We start from the raw sequence: 13,131 nt of genomic DNA on the forward strand, positions 1-13,131 counted from the left end.
GCCGCGGCCCGTGGGCCCTTCGGGGGCCGGAAGCGGCGCGGCCGCAGGAGCCGGCGGGGCAGCTGCGCGGGGTCCTCGCGCGCCGCCCACGTGGGTGCGAGCCTCGCGGCGGGCCGGGGGCAGGGCGGGGGCAGGGCCGGGGCAGGGCCGGGGGCGCCCGCGGGGGCCTGCGTCCGCGCCTCGCCTCGCCGAGCGCCATGGCTGCCGCGGGCCGGCTGTCGGTCCACGTCCCCGAGTCTCCGGCCGCCGCTCCCAGGACGCTGGTGGGACCCCGCCGGGCGCCGGCGGGAAGGCTGAGTTCCGCCGCCGCTTCAGAGCCGGCCGCGCCCGGGGCCGGGCCCGCCGCACGCCGCGAGCTGCCGCCTCGCCTCCGGGTAGGGCTCGGACCGCCGACGGAGTTGGGGCACCGAGGGCTGGCTGGCGGCCTCTGGGGACGTCCCGAGCGGCACGTGTCCGCGCCGGGAGCGCCCGCCGGCCGGGATGGAGGGCCCCCGGGCTCGGCTCGGCTCGGCTCGGCTCCGCTCGGCTCGGCTCCGCTCGGCTCGGGAGGGGGAGAGGGGAGAGGGGAGGAGAGGGGACGCCGGCCCCCGCCCGGGCATTGCCGGCCGCACCTCCGAGGGCCGCGCAGCCACCGGGGTCTCACCGGAGCGAGCGGCGTCTGGGTGAGGGACGAGGGCCCGAGAGCAGGGCGCTCCCCCAGGAGCGTGCGGAAACGGCCTAGGTTCTCCCCCACGTGCCGGGGGGAGGAAGGCAACACCGAGCGCCGGGGAAGCGCTCACCGGGGACGGGACAGGTGCCTTCCGCTTAAACCGAGCCGGCTCTGAAAACCGGTTTCTGGGCTGCTTGACTTCTCCCCTGGAAGCGGGGAGGGCCGCAGGGCGGAGTGTGCCGTAGAACCCCGAGCTAGCGCCGCCGCCGGACGTCGTACCACCCACCTGGCGTCGAGGAAGGTGCGTCGTCTCCCCCGAAAAGCAACAGGTGATTCCGTGGACGAGTCCGCTGCCAAAGGTGGAAGCCGACGTTCCTCGAGGTCGCACACGGATTCTCTTTGGCGATTTCCTCAGTGACAATCAAGCTTTAGGATTTAGAGGTTTGGGAGTAGGGATTTTTCAGCCAGCCAGGGGAGGGGGGTCGGTGCTTCTCTGGGAGGAGGAAGGGGAAATACTGAAGAGCCCCCGGGGGCGTGGGATGTGGCGCGGGACAGACCTGGGACGAGATGCCCGGCTTGCAGCGTGCTGGCTTTGTGAACTTGGGGAAGTTGGTTCACCTCTCTGAACCTCACTTTTCCAATCTGTAAAATGAGAGCAGCAGTTTCTGCTTCACGTTAAGAGTTACCATGAGGAGTAAATGACATTATGTACATAGAAGCTCTATCTACTTTCCGGCCGGTAGAAGCGCTTAATAAATGCCGATGGTGAGTAAAGTTGAATCGGTTCCATTCTGAGTAATAGAATTGCTATGTCCAGAGGGCGGTGGGGTGCTCGCGCCACGGAGGGGCCTAGTAACGGAAGAAGCGCTATTAACACTTTGTTGAGTGAATTGAAGGGATGAAAACAGTGTCTGGATTTATGATCCCTTGAACCACGGTGTCAAGGATATGCACTAATAAGGTGATGACAGGTGTCTGCGGCGCCCTTGTCTGCGTTTTTTTTTGTCTTGAATGAGAATTATAGGTATGCCAGTCAGATTCACCAGTGGCCTGAATTTGGGATGGGTAGCCAATATGCTGAATTTGGAAAGGCCTTGACAATTCAAGTGATGGCTATACCTAACACTATGCAGTGTTTTCTTTCTAAAAGTGTTTTTGATTACTCAAGTAATACGAATTTATTACTGGAAACAGGGGAAGTGTGATAATGGAAAACTTATAATTGCCATCCTCAGAGGTAACTCTGGTTAACATTTCGGTATATATTCTTCTAGAAAACAAACAGAGGGATCAGGCTACACATGATGTTTTTCCAACCAAACAGGATACAGTTAATAAATAGTGTCATAGCATAATCATCACCAACCCTGGCTTTGGAATCGGTGCCTGAGCAAAGCCTGGATCTTAGGACAAATTACTTTGTATCTCTATCTCAGTGTTCTCATCTTAAAATGGGATGATTCCCCTTACCTATATTGATACATTAAATAATTGACATACATACTTAGCATATTGCCTGGGGGACGGTATATTTTTTTTAATATCAGAGACGTAGCATTTAGACTTTTAAGGCTAGATGAGCCCTAGAGGTCATCTGCCAGGACCCCCTCATTTTACAGGTAGGAGCAGAGACTCAGAGGGAGGTGATTTGCTTAATGTAAAGCTGATTTTTTAGTAGATTTGGGTCCTTGTTCCTCTTTGGTTAGATGCCACCTCAGGAAGCATTTCTGTTTCCTGGCCTCCATTACCCTACCTGTAGGCCATGGTAGACATCTTATCTTGTGCTTTCATAATTCTTTGTAACACACTTCTTCTGAGTACAAATATAGGTTTGGGTTTGTGGTTTTATACTTTTGTCTCTTCCACAAACCTATGAGTTCCTCAAGGGCTTGGCTAATTTTCTAGCCTTCCATTTTCAGAACCAAGCTACTAAGTGGTCAGTTTTTTTTTGTTTTTTGGGGTTTTTTTTGTTTTGTTTTTTTTGTTTTTAATGGTCAGTTTTTTAAATGAACGTGTTGTGGATGCTGGGGCAGAAAAGCTAACAAGTAGTGGAGTAGTGTCCTTGTTTGTCCTTGTTATGGAAAGGGATAATTTCATTGTGTATCATTCATCTTACAAGCATTTATTGAACACTGACTTTGGGCAGAATTGAGCCCATACAGGGGATGGAGTGCCACACAGGATAGACTTGTCCATTTTCTCATAGAGTTCACAGTCTAATGGGGAGGACTGACACCATGTAACAAATTACATTTTATGCTTGTAGTTGTACTGAGTGCTACAGCAAAGAAAAAAGAAAAAAGAGTGCCAGAAGAGCCAAAGTACCTGGCCTGACTAGATGGAGAGAAGAGGTCAGGAAAGGTTCATCTGAGGACCCTGTAAGCCTAGATCTGAAGGAGTTTGAGTTAGTCAGCCAAAGGACGCGTTGCAGACATAGGTATGGCAATAGCATGTGCAAAGGCCCTGAGGAGGGAAGGAGCATGATACGTTCTAGGAATTAAGGAAGACCAGGACAGCTGATGCTGGTGAGATGGGCAGAGGCCAGCCTCTAGAAGGCTTTGTAAGTCATGTTACAGATTTTTTATTTTAGCCTAAGAGCAGTAGAAAGCCTATGAAATACTATTTATAAATCTGAACACTTTCTTTTAGAGAACAGTTGACATGGGAATAAAAGCTGACTGGAATGACAAAGGATTGAAAGTTCATGTCTTGTTTGGGCCATTTAGTCCAAAGAAGAAACAAAAAGTTAGAGGATGTGTGAAGGAATGTGATGTACAAGAGAAAGTAAGCTTGTTTTGTGTTGCTGCAGATAGCAGACCTCAGACTAGCAGATAGATAATCAAGGTGGCGAATCTTGTCTGAGTGTCAGGAATAGTTTTCTAACCCCTAGGATTTGGTATGTCTGGAGAGATGGAGAGCAATAAGGGGAGGTGTGTAGGCAAGGCGTACTGCAAGGCCACTTGTCAGAGAGCCTGTTACGGGAACATGCATGGCAGGAGTGGCCTTTAGGCCGTTTTATTCTCTGAGAGCCTATAGTTCTGAAAATCAAGGAATGTCAGTACATTTCCTTCTGCCTTGCAAATGATTCGGTAGACCTGGAACTTTGCCTAATCTCTTTCTTTAATCTGAACATTCAGAAACTTGAAACTTTGTAAAAATAGATTTGTAACATAGAGTATATTAATACTTTATTAATAGTAAATACTTGAAGTTGTATTTTTTCCAAAAAAAATTTTTTTAAGATTTCACCCATTTATTCATGAAAGACACAGAGAGAGAGAGAGAGAGAGAGAGAGAGAGAGAGCAGAAACAAAGGGAGAGGGAGAAGCAGGCTCCATGCAGGGAGCCTGACGTGGGACTCGATCCCGGGTCTCCAGGATCACACCCTCGGCTGAAGGCGGCGCTAAACCGCTAAGCCACCTGGGCTGCCCTCAAAGTTGTATTTATTGAATTAGTTAGATACAGGAGTCCTGTAGATGCCAGGAACAAACAGCTATTGTTATTGGTAGGTTAGCCTGAAGCTGACAGTCATGGCCAAAACAAGCTGATGTGTAAATGGAATTCATCATTTTAAGCTAAGGTGAAAATAACATACCAAGAGAAACCAAAATGCCCTAATAATAAGCCCTGTCTATTCATAGGATGTTTTTTATTCATGTGTAAATTGGAAGAGTAGGCCAAAGAAAATTGGATGTTTCTTCTCCTAGAAGTTTGGACATCGCACATGTAGCTACATTCATGTTACAGAAATAAGCAACAGGCAAGAAAATACTGAATGTTGTAGCCTGTAATCAGCAATCAGATGGGGGAACTGAAAGGCAAGGAGAGTTGGAAATAATTGTGGTAGAAGTGATGGATGGAGCAGAATTCTCATTTGGAATGAAAACGGCAAGTAGGAATTGTCTCCAAGCCATCTGAATCTGGGGGAGCAGCGTGAGGGGGGAGGATGACAGCGATCCAAGCACTCTGGGGTAGAGCAGTAATGAAGGTTTCCGCTTCCTGGGCATGGGCTGGGATGCAGCCTCCCGTGTCTAGTCACCAACAGGCTTTGTTGGTGGAGAGAGAGGATGCACTGCCCCCTCCCCTGTCCTTTTTGTGTAGATGGACATCTAGGGATAAGGATTGACTTAGCATGCACATTTCACAAGGTGAGTTCTCTCTTCCCTTAAAAGGGACTCCCGTTTGTTCATATTCAGCCCAAATTCCTCCTTCTTGATCCTCACCTTCCTCTTGGTTGATTTGATGGTTAAGATGGATGGTGAGGTCTAGTGGATGAATGAGCTGAAGATTTTTGTGTTGTTTCATTTTGAATTTTTCTTTTTGGAAAAAAAAAAAAAAAAAGCTGAGTCAAAGAATCTGATTGCAGACCCTAAACTGTTGCTTGACATATGGGGCATAATGATCTCTGCAGGGAGAGATGCAATTCTGTGGGCAGTCAGGCTTCACTCTGAGGTCTGTTTTCATGGACTAATGCATCTCTTGTTGCTCTTGCCTTTTGGGAACAACGCAGCAAGCAGAGACCACCAAAAGAAAACACCAAACATCCAGTGAGGCTCCCCCAACGAAACGGAGGAATGAGGCATCATTTCTCCCAGCCAGGAAAGCTGCTGCTAAAGAAACACAAAGGACTTTTAAGGGGAAGGCACAGAAAACGTTTTCTCCGAAGAAATCTTTGGTTGGTGTGACTGATGGAAACCGAGAACAGAAACTGTGCATTAGGACTTCATCATTATTTAAAAACAATCCTGAAATTCCAGAGCTCCACAGGTATGTTCGGGTGCAGGTGTGCTTCAGGAATAAGAGGAGTTAAGTGTGTTCTGTCCTTTTCTGTGTTGATTGGAACTGATGCCTGGGTTTTGTTCATCACTTACAGACCTGTAGTAAAGCAGGTACAAGAAAAGGTGTTTACTTCAGATGTTTTTCATGAACTGGACCTCCACCCACATTTAGTAAGTATCTCTCAGTGTCTTGTGCAGTTGGTTTTTTCAGTGTGGTTATTCATTTGGAATGTCTGTGAAATGACAGTTCTAGGAAGAAAAGTCAAAGAATGGTTATTTCTGCTCCAAGGTACCCGAACGAAGTCAGATAAGATGCTCTTCTAGGACAGTCCCAGTGAGCTCAGGTTACTGTTTTCTGTCTTTACCTCCATCCCCATCGCCTTTTTAAAGAACTAAACACTTACCTAATTCAAATTAGGCCTGGGACTCCAATTATTAGACTCCAGGACCAGCTCCTCATTAGTGGGTAGATGGGACATGAGGCTGATCTAGGTAGCAGGGGTCACAGTAACCATAGGAGAGGTAACTAAGCTGGCATCTTTATAGCAAGGGTAGGCTGTTGTTAACAGAGAATTGAAGGAAGATGAGGCTATTTTAATTTACATTTTCTACAAACAAATAGATGGTTTCTTGGTGGTTTTTGGTTTTTTTTTGGGGGGGGGCTGTAAATGAAATTTTCGCTCTTATTTGTGAGTAAGAAGAGAGAAATGCATTAACTTTTAGGGAGTCTGGATTTCCTTTGCTCCTGTGGCCACAGCTTACTCCTTTAGGGTGACTTACATAACCTGTTTTTTTATCTGTGGGTTTGAATGGAGATATTGAGTAGGTTCATGCTGTGGACATTTGGGAATGGATAACTCTTTGTCATGGGCACCATCCTTTGCATGGTAAGGATGTGCAGCAGCACTCCATGTCTCTATTCACTTGATGCCAGTGATGTCCCCTGCCCCACTTATAACAACAAAAATTTTTCCAGACATTGCCATATGTGGGGGGCAGGGGTTGGCAGAACCATCCCCAGGTAACACTGGTTGGAAGAACTTGACTTGAACACGGTCATCCGTTTAATCCCAGTCTCTTCGGCTACTTTGCATCCTCATTTGCATTAAAGATATGCCAAAAATTTGGTAGTTAAAAATGTTTTATGTGTGTGTTTTCTTTTAGATTTCTACAGTAAATACGGTTTTAAATATGACTAGTATGACCAGGTAAGGGTTCCAGACCAGTCTTGCTTTTCTTAAGACTTGAATGGGCATAATCAGTGAAATCTGAGTTATTTGTGGAGCACAGAGCAAATTTGTGTCTTGTTGTTAGAGAACACTGCCAGATTGTTGCCTATCGAGGGCTTGACACGGCACTTAACCACTCAGTTTCCCTACTGGTTAAATGGGGAGACTGAACCCCCATCTACTGCTGTTCTCAGCTCTGAACTGGTCCAAAAGATGTGATCTGCATGTGATCCTGCTGCTGTCCATGCTTCCCTGAAAATAATATGTCCACGATATAGAATTTACCACGTCATTTTTTAGTAGTAAGAATTAGAGCAAAAAGAGAGTAAATATTTGGTCAAATAGAATGGGATAAAGAAAAAAATTATTTTGAACATTTAATAGTGATAACTTTTGGAAAATAGAATAGTAAAAAGGTGTAGGCTAGAGATGAACTTCCTTTTAGTGACTATGTATGCTTTACATTTTACTAATCATCATGTTTCACTTACATGTACAAATGAATAAGAGTATTAAAGAATAAAATGAGGAGTCCCATACCAATCGCTTTGTTCAGTTTCATCAACCAAATTTAAATGAATTCTGTGCCCTTTGTTGTTGTTTGTTTTTAGATACACCTGTGGACACATGTCTTAGCATGTGTATAATAGTCACACCTTGGTTTTCTGGAGACTGGGAAGCAGCCCCAGCTATCTGGATGGCTCATGAGCCTCCCTGTGCATGGGAATCTGTCCGTCACGTCTTACTGTGTCACACTGTCTGCCACAGAAGGCAGGGAGATGTGTGATAGGTGCTCGTGGTCGCTCCAGCTGGTCATCATGCCTGTGCCATTTTTCTTTTTAATCAGTTTGCTGGAGCAGCCAGTCCCTGGCTTGCCTCAGTATTTTCAGCTGAGTTCCAGAAATTGGACTGTGGTTTTATCTTTCCAGTTATCAAAAGTTTCTCAGCACCTTTGTTTAAACATTTAGGTAACTTCGAAGGTAGCAGTTGGCAGACAAAGCAAAGCATGGGGGTGGTTGTGATTTACGTATCCTGCCTCTCTGCCTGTAAACATGAGAGAGTAAAATATTGTAGATCAGCATGTGTTCTTTCTTTTGGGTGGCCCAAGTGTTCAGAAGCAAAGTATTCCTGCATTGCTGGAAGGCAGAGATGCTCTGGTGAGATCGCAGACAGGCTCAGGTCAGTCATCATCATTTCTGCCCCTTATCCCCTGATATCTGGGCCCCATTCACATAGTCGGTTCTATAGTAAGGTGTCTGTCTGTGGTGGCGGCTTTGTCTTTTGGGGGGAGGGAGGAAGGCCATGTCTGTTTTTGATTAGAGCTTTGTTTCCCTAGGGAAAGGAAGGGGGTGGTTGATGGTGCTGTGATCAGGAATAATCAGGAGGTGGTTGGGTTCCACTGTCACTCTTCCGAGCCTCTCTCAGGGCTCTGCCCAGTTCCACTGTGGATGGCCCGCGCTGCCTTCCTCACTCCAGTGGGGGGATGAATATTTTCTTCAGATACTGAAGCCCAGTTCTAACATGAGCACACACTGATTGGATACCAGTTGTTTTGCTCCAATATGGAACACAGATATTACATGTTCCAATTGTCTGTAGACTTGTTCTTCTGACCCTCTTGTGCCCAGAATGATAGGTTGGCTATTCACTACTCTTCCCACCCCCCTCCCCAGCTCAGCCACCATTCAGGTGGGTGGAAACCCAAAGCTTTTGCTGTCCTTGGTTTCTCCACAGTCTTTAGAGTCTGGTGCAGGATTCAGACTGGCTCCTAAGCATATCAGCACCATCCAGGTCATTTACTTGTCTGTGAAGCTCATCTGTGCAGTTAAGGATAACTTTAAAGGAGTTTTCTGTCTTTGAGGGGTAGTCCTCAAGTTGAGCTTTTGTGTAACTTGGGAAATATGTCATTGTCTCCCTTGCTAGTTGGACAAAGGAGCAGAGGCTGCAGATTTTGGGGGAAGTACTGTATTTATAAACAAAATTGGGAGTTGTGGCAGATGGGCAAATTCTGTTTTCACCTCTCCTGGATGTAAGACTTGAACTTTTCCTGTTGCCAGAGTTTAGTGCTACCCAAAGATAGCAAAGCCCCTTTTCTTTACTATCTTTGTTTTTCCTACATCTGTAGGGTCTGTGATTTTCATTGTGTTTATACTTTTTTAAAAGGTAAAACCCTCGCCTACTGCATCCCTATGGTCCAGTCTCTCCAAGCAATGAAACCGAAAATACAGGTGAGTATAGTGTTTTTCTGTTATTGCTCATAGAGCATTAGTAACGTTGAACTGAACCAAAGCAATAATATGGGGACCTAAAGAGTCTGTTTTCATTTAGCATTATTATTTTTTTTAATTCACTTATTACAGAAACACATTGTATCTGAGGACAGTGGCCAGAATAGAATAGAATATATTTTGTAGTCATCATGGCAGGTCTAATAGGGAACATTGGTAAAATAAATGCTCCTTGTGTCATATGTTGTGCTGCATTCTTTGCCCATGTTATCTTCTTGAATCTTAAACCCCACCCCTGACCCTGGTGACTTAACAGGTATTACTGTTACCCTAAGTTTACAGAAAGAAATGGAGGCTTGAGGAGCAGTGTGGAATACTTGTCTTCAGTTGGGAAATAGTTAGCGCTTGGGCCAAAGGGACCAAATTGGGTTCCCTGGGTCCCATAGGAGGCAAGTTAACTGCCCAGCTCCAGAGGCACAGGCATCATCTCAAAACCCAGCCCAAAGTCCTACAAATATGTCCTGGTTGTCCTCAGTGAAGAGGACATGGTGGGATCTGAAATAGGAAGAGAGGTCGGTACAAGGCAGATGAAAAGAGCAAATCAGTTACTTTTGCCCTCAGTTTGGACATATAGAAATAGGCATGTATCCAGCCTACCTGATACTTAGTGACAAATAAGTAGTGATAGCATTGGATTACAGCCCATAGGCTAAAACAAATATCCATGAGTACAAACTGATAGAAATGAATTATTGAATAAATATATAAACAAATGGGAGAAGGAGAGGCCTTCCTCACAGAATTCCAGTGGATAAACATAGAGGTGATAGAAGTAGAACATCACCATTTGGCAAGTGCCTTAGTAATACTGTTTGACACAAGAATCATCACAGATGCTGAAATGAGTGGGTGGAAATCTGATGAAAAATGGGTTATTTACCTAGTTAGCCTCAGAGGATCTCCCTATGAGATACTTCTAATCACAAACAGTAACTTTGCAATAGGGAAGCCTGGCTGTCATCACCTTACCCAGGTGTGGGCATCACCAGTGCCAGGACGTGGCAGCCTCATGTACCTCCAGATAGGTGCCCAGACAACACAGCCACTTCTGTGGTTTTCCTGCCTAAAATGTGTAACCTGAATTTAATCATAAGCAAACATCAGACAAATGCAAATCTAGAGACCTTCTACAAAGTAACTGGCCATTACTGTTCCAAAGTATTTCACCAAAAACAGAAATGCTGAAGAACTACCCCAAGTTAAAAGAGACAAGGCATGACAGCTAAATACACCATGTGGTACTGAACTGGATCCTGGTCTGGGGAAAGGATGTTGATAGGTCAGTTAGTGAAGTCAGAATATGGACTGCAGATTAATTCATCACATTAGTGCTGATTTCCTGGTTTTGATCATTGTACTGGGATTTTGAGAATTGATACCACATAAGGAAGTTGGAAGAAGGGTATGAGAGATTAGTTCTTTGTACTATTTGTGCACAATAAGCCTAAATTTTTTTTGTAAGCCTAAATTTATTTCAAAATGAGTGTTTAAGTTTTACTTAAACTTTATTTAAATAATTTAAAATCAATAAATCCTATGCAACATCCAAGTGATGGAACCTTACATAGACATTAAAAGTGGCATTTTTTTTCAATTACTCTTTGTGAATTTTAAATGTTCTTACATGTTAAAGAAAGGCAGGGTACAAAGCAGTATGTGCAGTATGATCTGATTTCATAAATAATACTTTGCATAAAAAGACAAGAAAGAAACTATTAATACTGCTTTCCTCTGAGGTGGATAAATGAGGAATTTATTTCCTACAAGTGACTGATTTTTTTCTTCCCATCGGGCACTTTTCAGTGAGATAATTCATATGAAGGACTTAGCATCATTACTGATACCTTGCTAGAGAAGGAGAGAGGCCAAGTATTGCAATAATGTGGTAAAGTCTCATCCATTTATAAATTCTAGGAGAGTTTCTTGCTAACGGTGGGTTTTTTTATAAGGTTGGAGAATTAGGGAATATTTGAGCTAGCCTGGGTCCTGTAGTTCCAACCCAAGTGTCTCATTTCATAGGTTGGTGACCTGAGGACAGGAGAGATTAAATTATGTCCATAAGAGAGACCATGTGGTGGGCATCTCTGCTCAAAGCCTGGGTCTGAGTGTATCTTCAGGCAAACCATTTCATCCCTCTGTGGCTTCACCTGTGGTGCAGGGCCAATAGCAATGCCTGTCTCCCAGGGTTTCCGTGAGGCTCCTGAGCTAATGCACGTGGAGGGCAGAGAGCTGGTGTCCAGCTCCACTTGATAGTACTTGCTCATGAAGTGTTAGCTCTCACTGTCGACAACCTGGGCATGTGGCTGGTCTGAACGGCAATGATTTGATTTGCTTATACCCAGAAACGTTCACCAGCCATGCCATTGTTTTTATTTATTCCATATGTTTTAACATCAATAACAACTCATTTTATTGAAGATCGTAATATTCTGTAAAAAGAGTTTTCTCTGGCCAAATTTAATTCACTTATTTCAAATAATATTCAGTATAGACCCTTGGAATTCATTGTAAAATGATTTGACCTGTAAAAAACCTATCTGGAGGGAGCAGCAAACTCATGGCACCCAGCAGAGTCGTAAATTACTTTGGTGATGGAATGAGAATGGATTGCTGTTCTGGGTTTTCACTCTTTCAGTTATTTGGGCTCTGATTTTTTTTAACAACACATCCATCCTTCTTTACTCACTTCTGCCCTGCGAGGAATTGATTTTTCTTTCTTCTTCTCTGTGTAGTAACACCTTTTGAAATGTCAGAATCTCCTAACGTCACACTGGCACGTTGATACCGTTGTACTAACATGTTTACCATTCCTCGCCCGGGCTTCAGCATAGCCTCCCAGACTTGATGTCAAGTACAGACAGCTCTAGTTTGAATCCCAAATCCTTTTCTCCTTAGTGGGTAAATGTTTCCTATGCAAAACATGAAAACCATGCTTGCAATCAAATCTGCTTTAACTCTGCACCTAGGTTCTAAATTAACATTGTTTTGATTAATTCCTAAATGTCTGTGAGCACTTTGGAGATTCAAGATGCCACTGACTTTGAGGCCTTTGTTAGGTTCCTTTTGGTTTTCTCTTATCTGCATTGATCCTTTTTAGAGATAATTTACATGTTTAAAAAAGTTAAAAGACTACCAAACAGTACATGGTGGAAAGTAGTTCTTATACTTCCCTCTCCCCTACATGGCCCAGCTCTCTCTGGGTGCAAGGCCGTCGGACCCACCCTGGTGGCCCTCCCAGGGCTAGTCTCTGCAGAGAGAGCAAGTGTGAGCACACAAGAGTTCCTTTCCCCTTTCAGTTGGAGCTTCTGTGTGTGTTTTTTTTCTGTTGTGTTTGGTTTGATACATAAGTGGTTGTTTGCTATGCATGATGTTTCGTACCTTGCTTTTGTTCACTTAGTATGTTTTGGGATAGTTTCTTAGCGGTACCCTGCCCAATCTGCCTTGCTATTATTTATTTATTTTAATACATTTTATTTACTTATTCATGAGAATCACAGAGAGAGAGGCAGAGACACAGGCAGAGAGAGAAGCAGGCTCCATGCAGAGAGCCTGATGTGGGACTCGATCCCAGGACCCCAGGATCATGCCCTAGGCCAAAGGCAGATGCTCAACCACTGAGCCACCCAGGCATCCCTGCCTTGCTTTTTTAATAGCTATCTAGTATCCCAACGCCTGTCACTACCACAGGTTACCTCATCAGTCCCTCATTGGTAGAATTTACATTATGTTAATATTTTGCTATAAAGAAGGCTATTATTGTACATACTTTAAGGTCTGTAAAATAATTTTACTTTTTTATGCACACTTACAGGTATATCTGTTAGGGAAATTCCTGTAAGGGAAACTGGCATGTTTATTTGGTAGATAAACACCGCAGTTGAACTTCAAATGGGTAAAACCATAGTGCTCTCCCAGCAGCAGGGACACACAGGAGCCCCTCCCTGCTCACCTGCACCCTCGTGACACTACCAGCTATTTTACGTTTGCTCATTTAACAGTAGAGTTGAACATCTCTTCATATTTGTTAAAGCCATGTTTTGAATTCTTGTTTCCATAAATTAGCTACTTATGTCCTTTCTCCATTTTTCTACTTCAGTTGTTGTGGTCTTTTTTCTTTATTTTTTAATTGAATCACAGACCTTTGTAAACTAAGGACATTGACCCTTTCTCTTATGTGTAGTGTGTTT

General features: G+C 44.5%; 1 protein-coding gene across 2 annotated transcripts in view; it reads left to right on the forward strand.

Annotated features, from left to right (window-relative positions):
* The first annotated feature begins 134 nt into the window (after positions 1–134).
* DDX31 (DEAD-box helicase 31) overlaps positions 135–13,131 on the forward strand; it is a 69,071-nt gene continuing 56,074 nt past the window's right edge. Inside the window, exons 1-6 of one of the 2 annotated variants that reach the window (XM_055331260.1) lie at positions 135–374; positions 5,160–5,416; positions 5,523–5,598; positions 6,592–6,635; positions 7,765–7,835; positions 8,820–8,884. In XM_055331260.1, the coding sequence (XP_055187235.1) occupies positions 198–374; positions 5,160–5,416; positions 5,523–5,598; positions 6,592–6,635; positions 7,765–7,835; positions 8,820–8,884 (690 nt within the window). In that variant the 5' untranslated portion in view covers positions 135–197. The remainder of the gene's footprint in view (positions 375–5,159; positions 5,417–5,522; positions 5,599–6,591; positions 6,636–7,764; positions 7,836–8,819; positions 8,885–13,131) is intronic. The other variant, XM_055331250.1, reaches the window with a different exon arrangement.

Source organism: Nyctereutes procyonoides, unplaced genomic scaffold (assembly GCF_905146905.1).
Source record: "Nyctereutes procyonoides isolate TBG_1078 unplaced genomic scaffold, NYPRO_anot_genome, whole genome shotgun sequence".
In the NCBI taxonomy this organism is placed as follows: domain Eukaryota; kingdom Metazoa; phylum Chordata; class Mammalia; order Carnivora; family Canidae; genus Nyctereutes; species Nyctereutes procyonoides.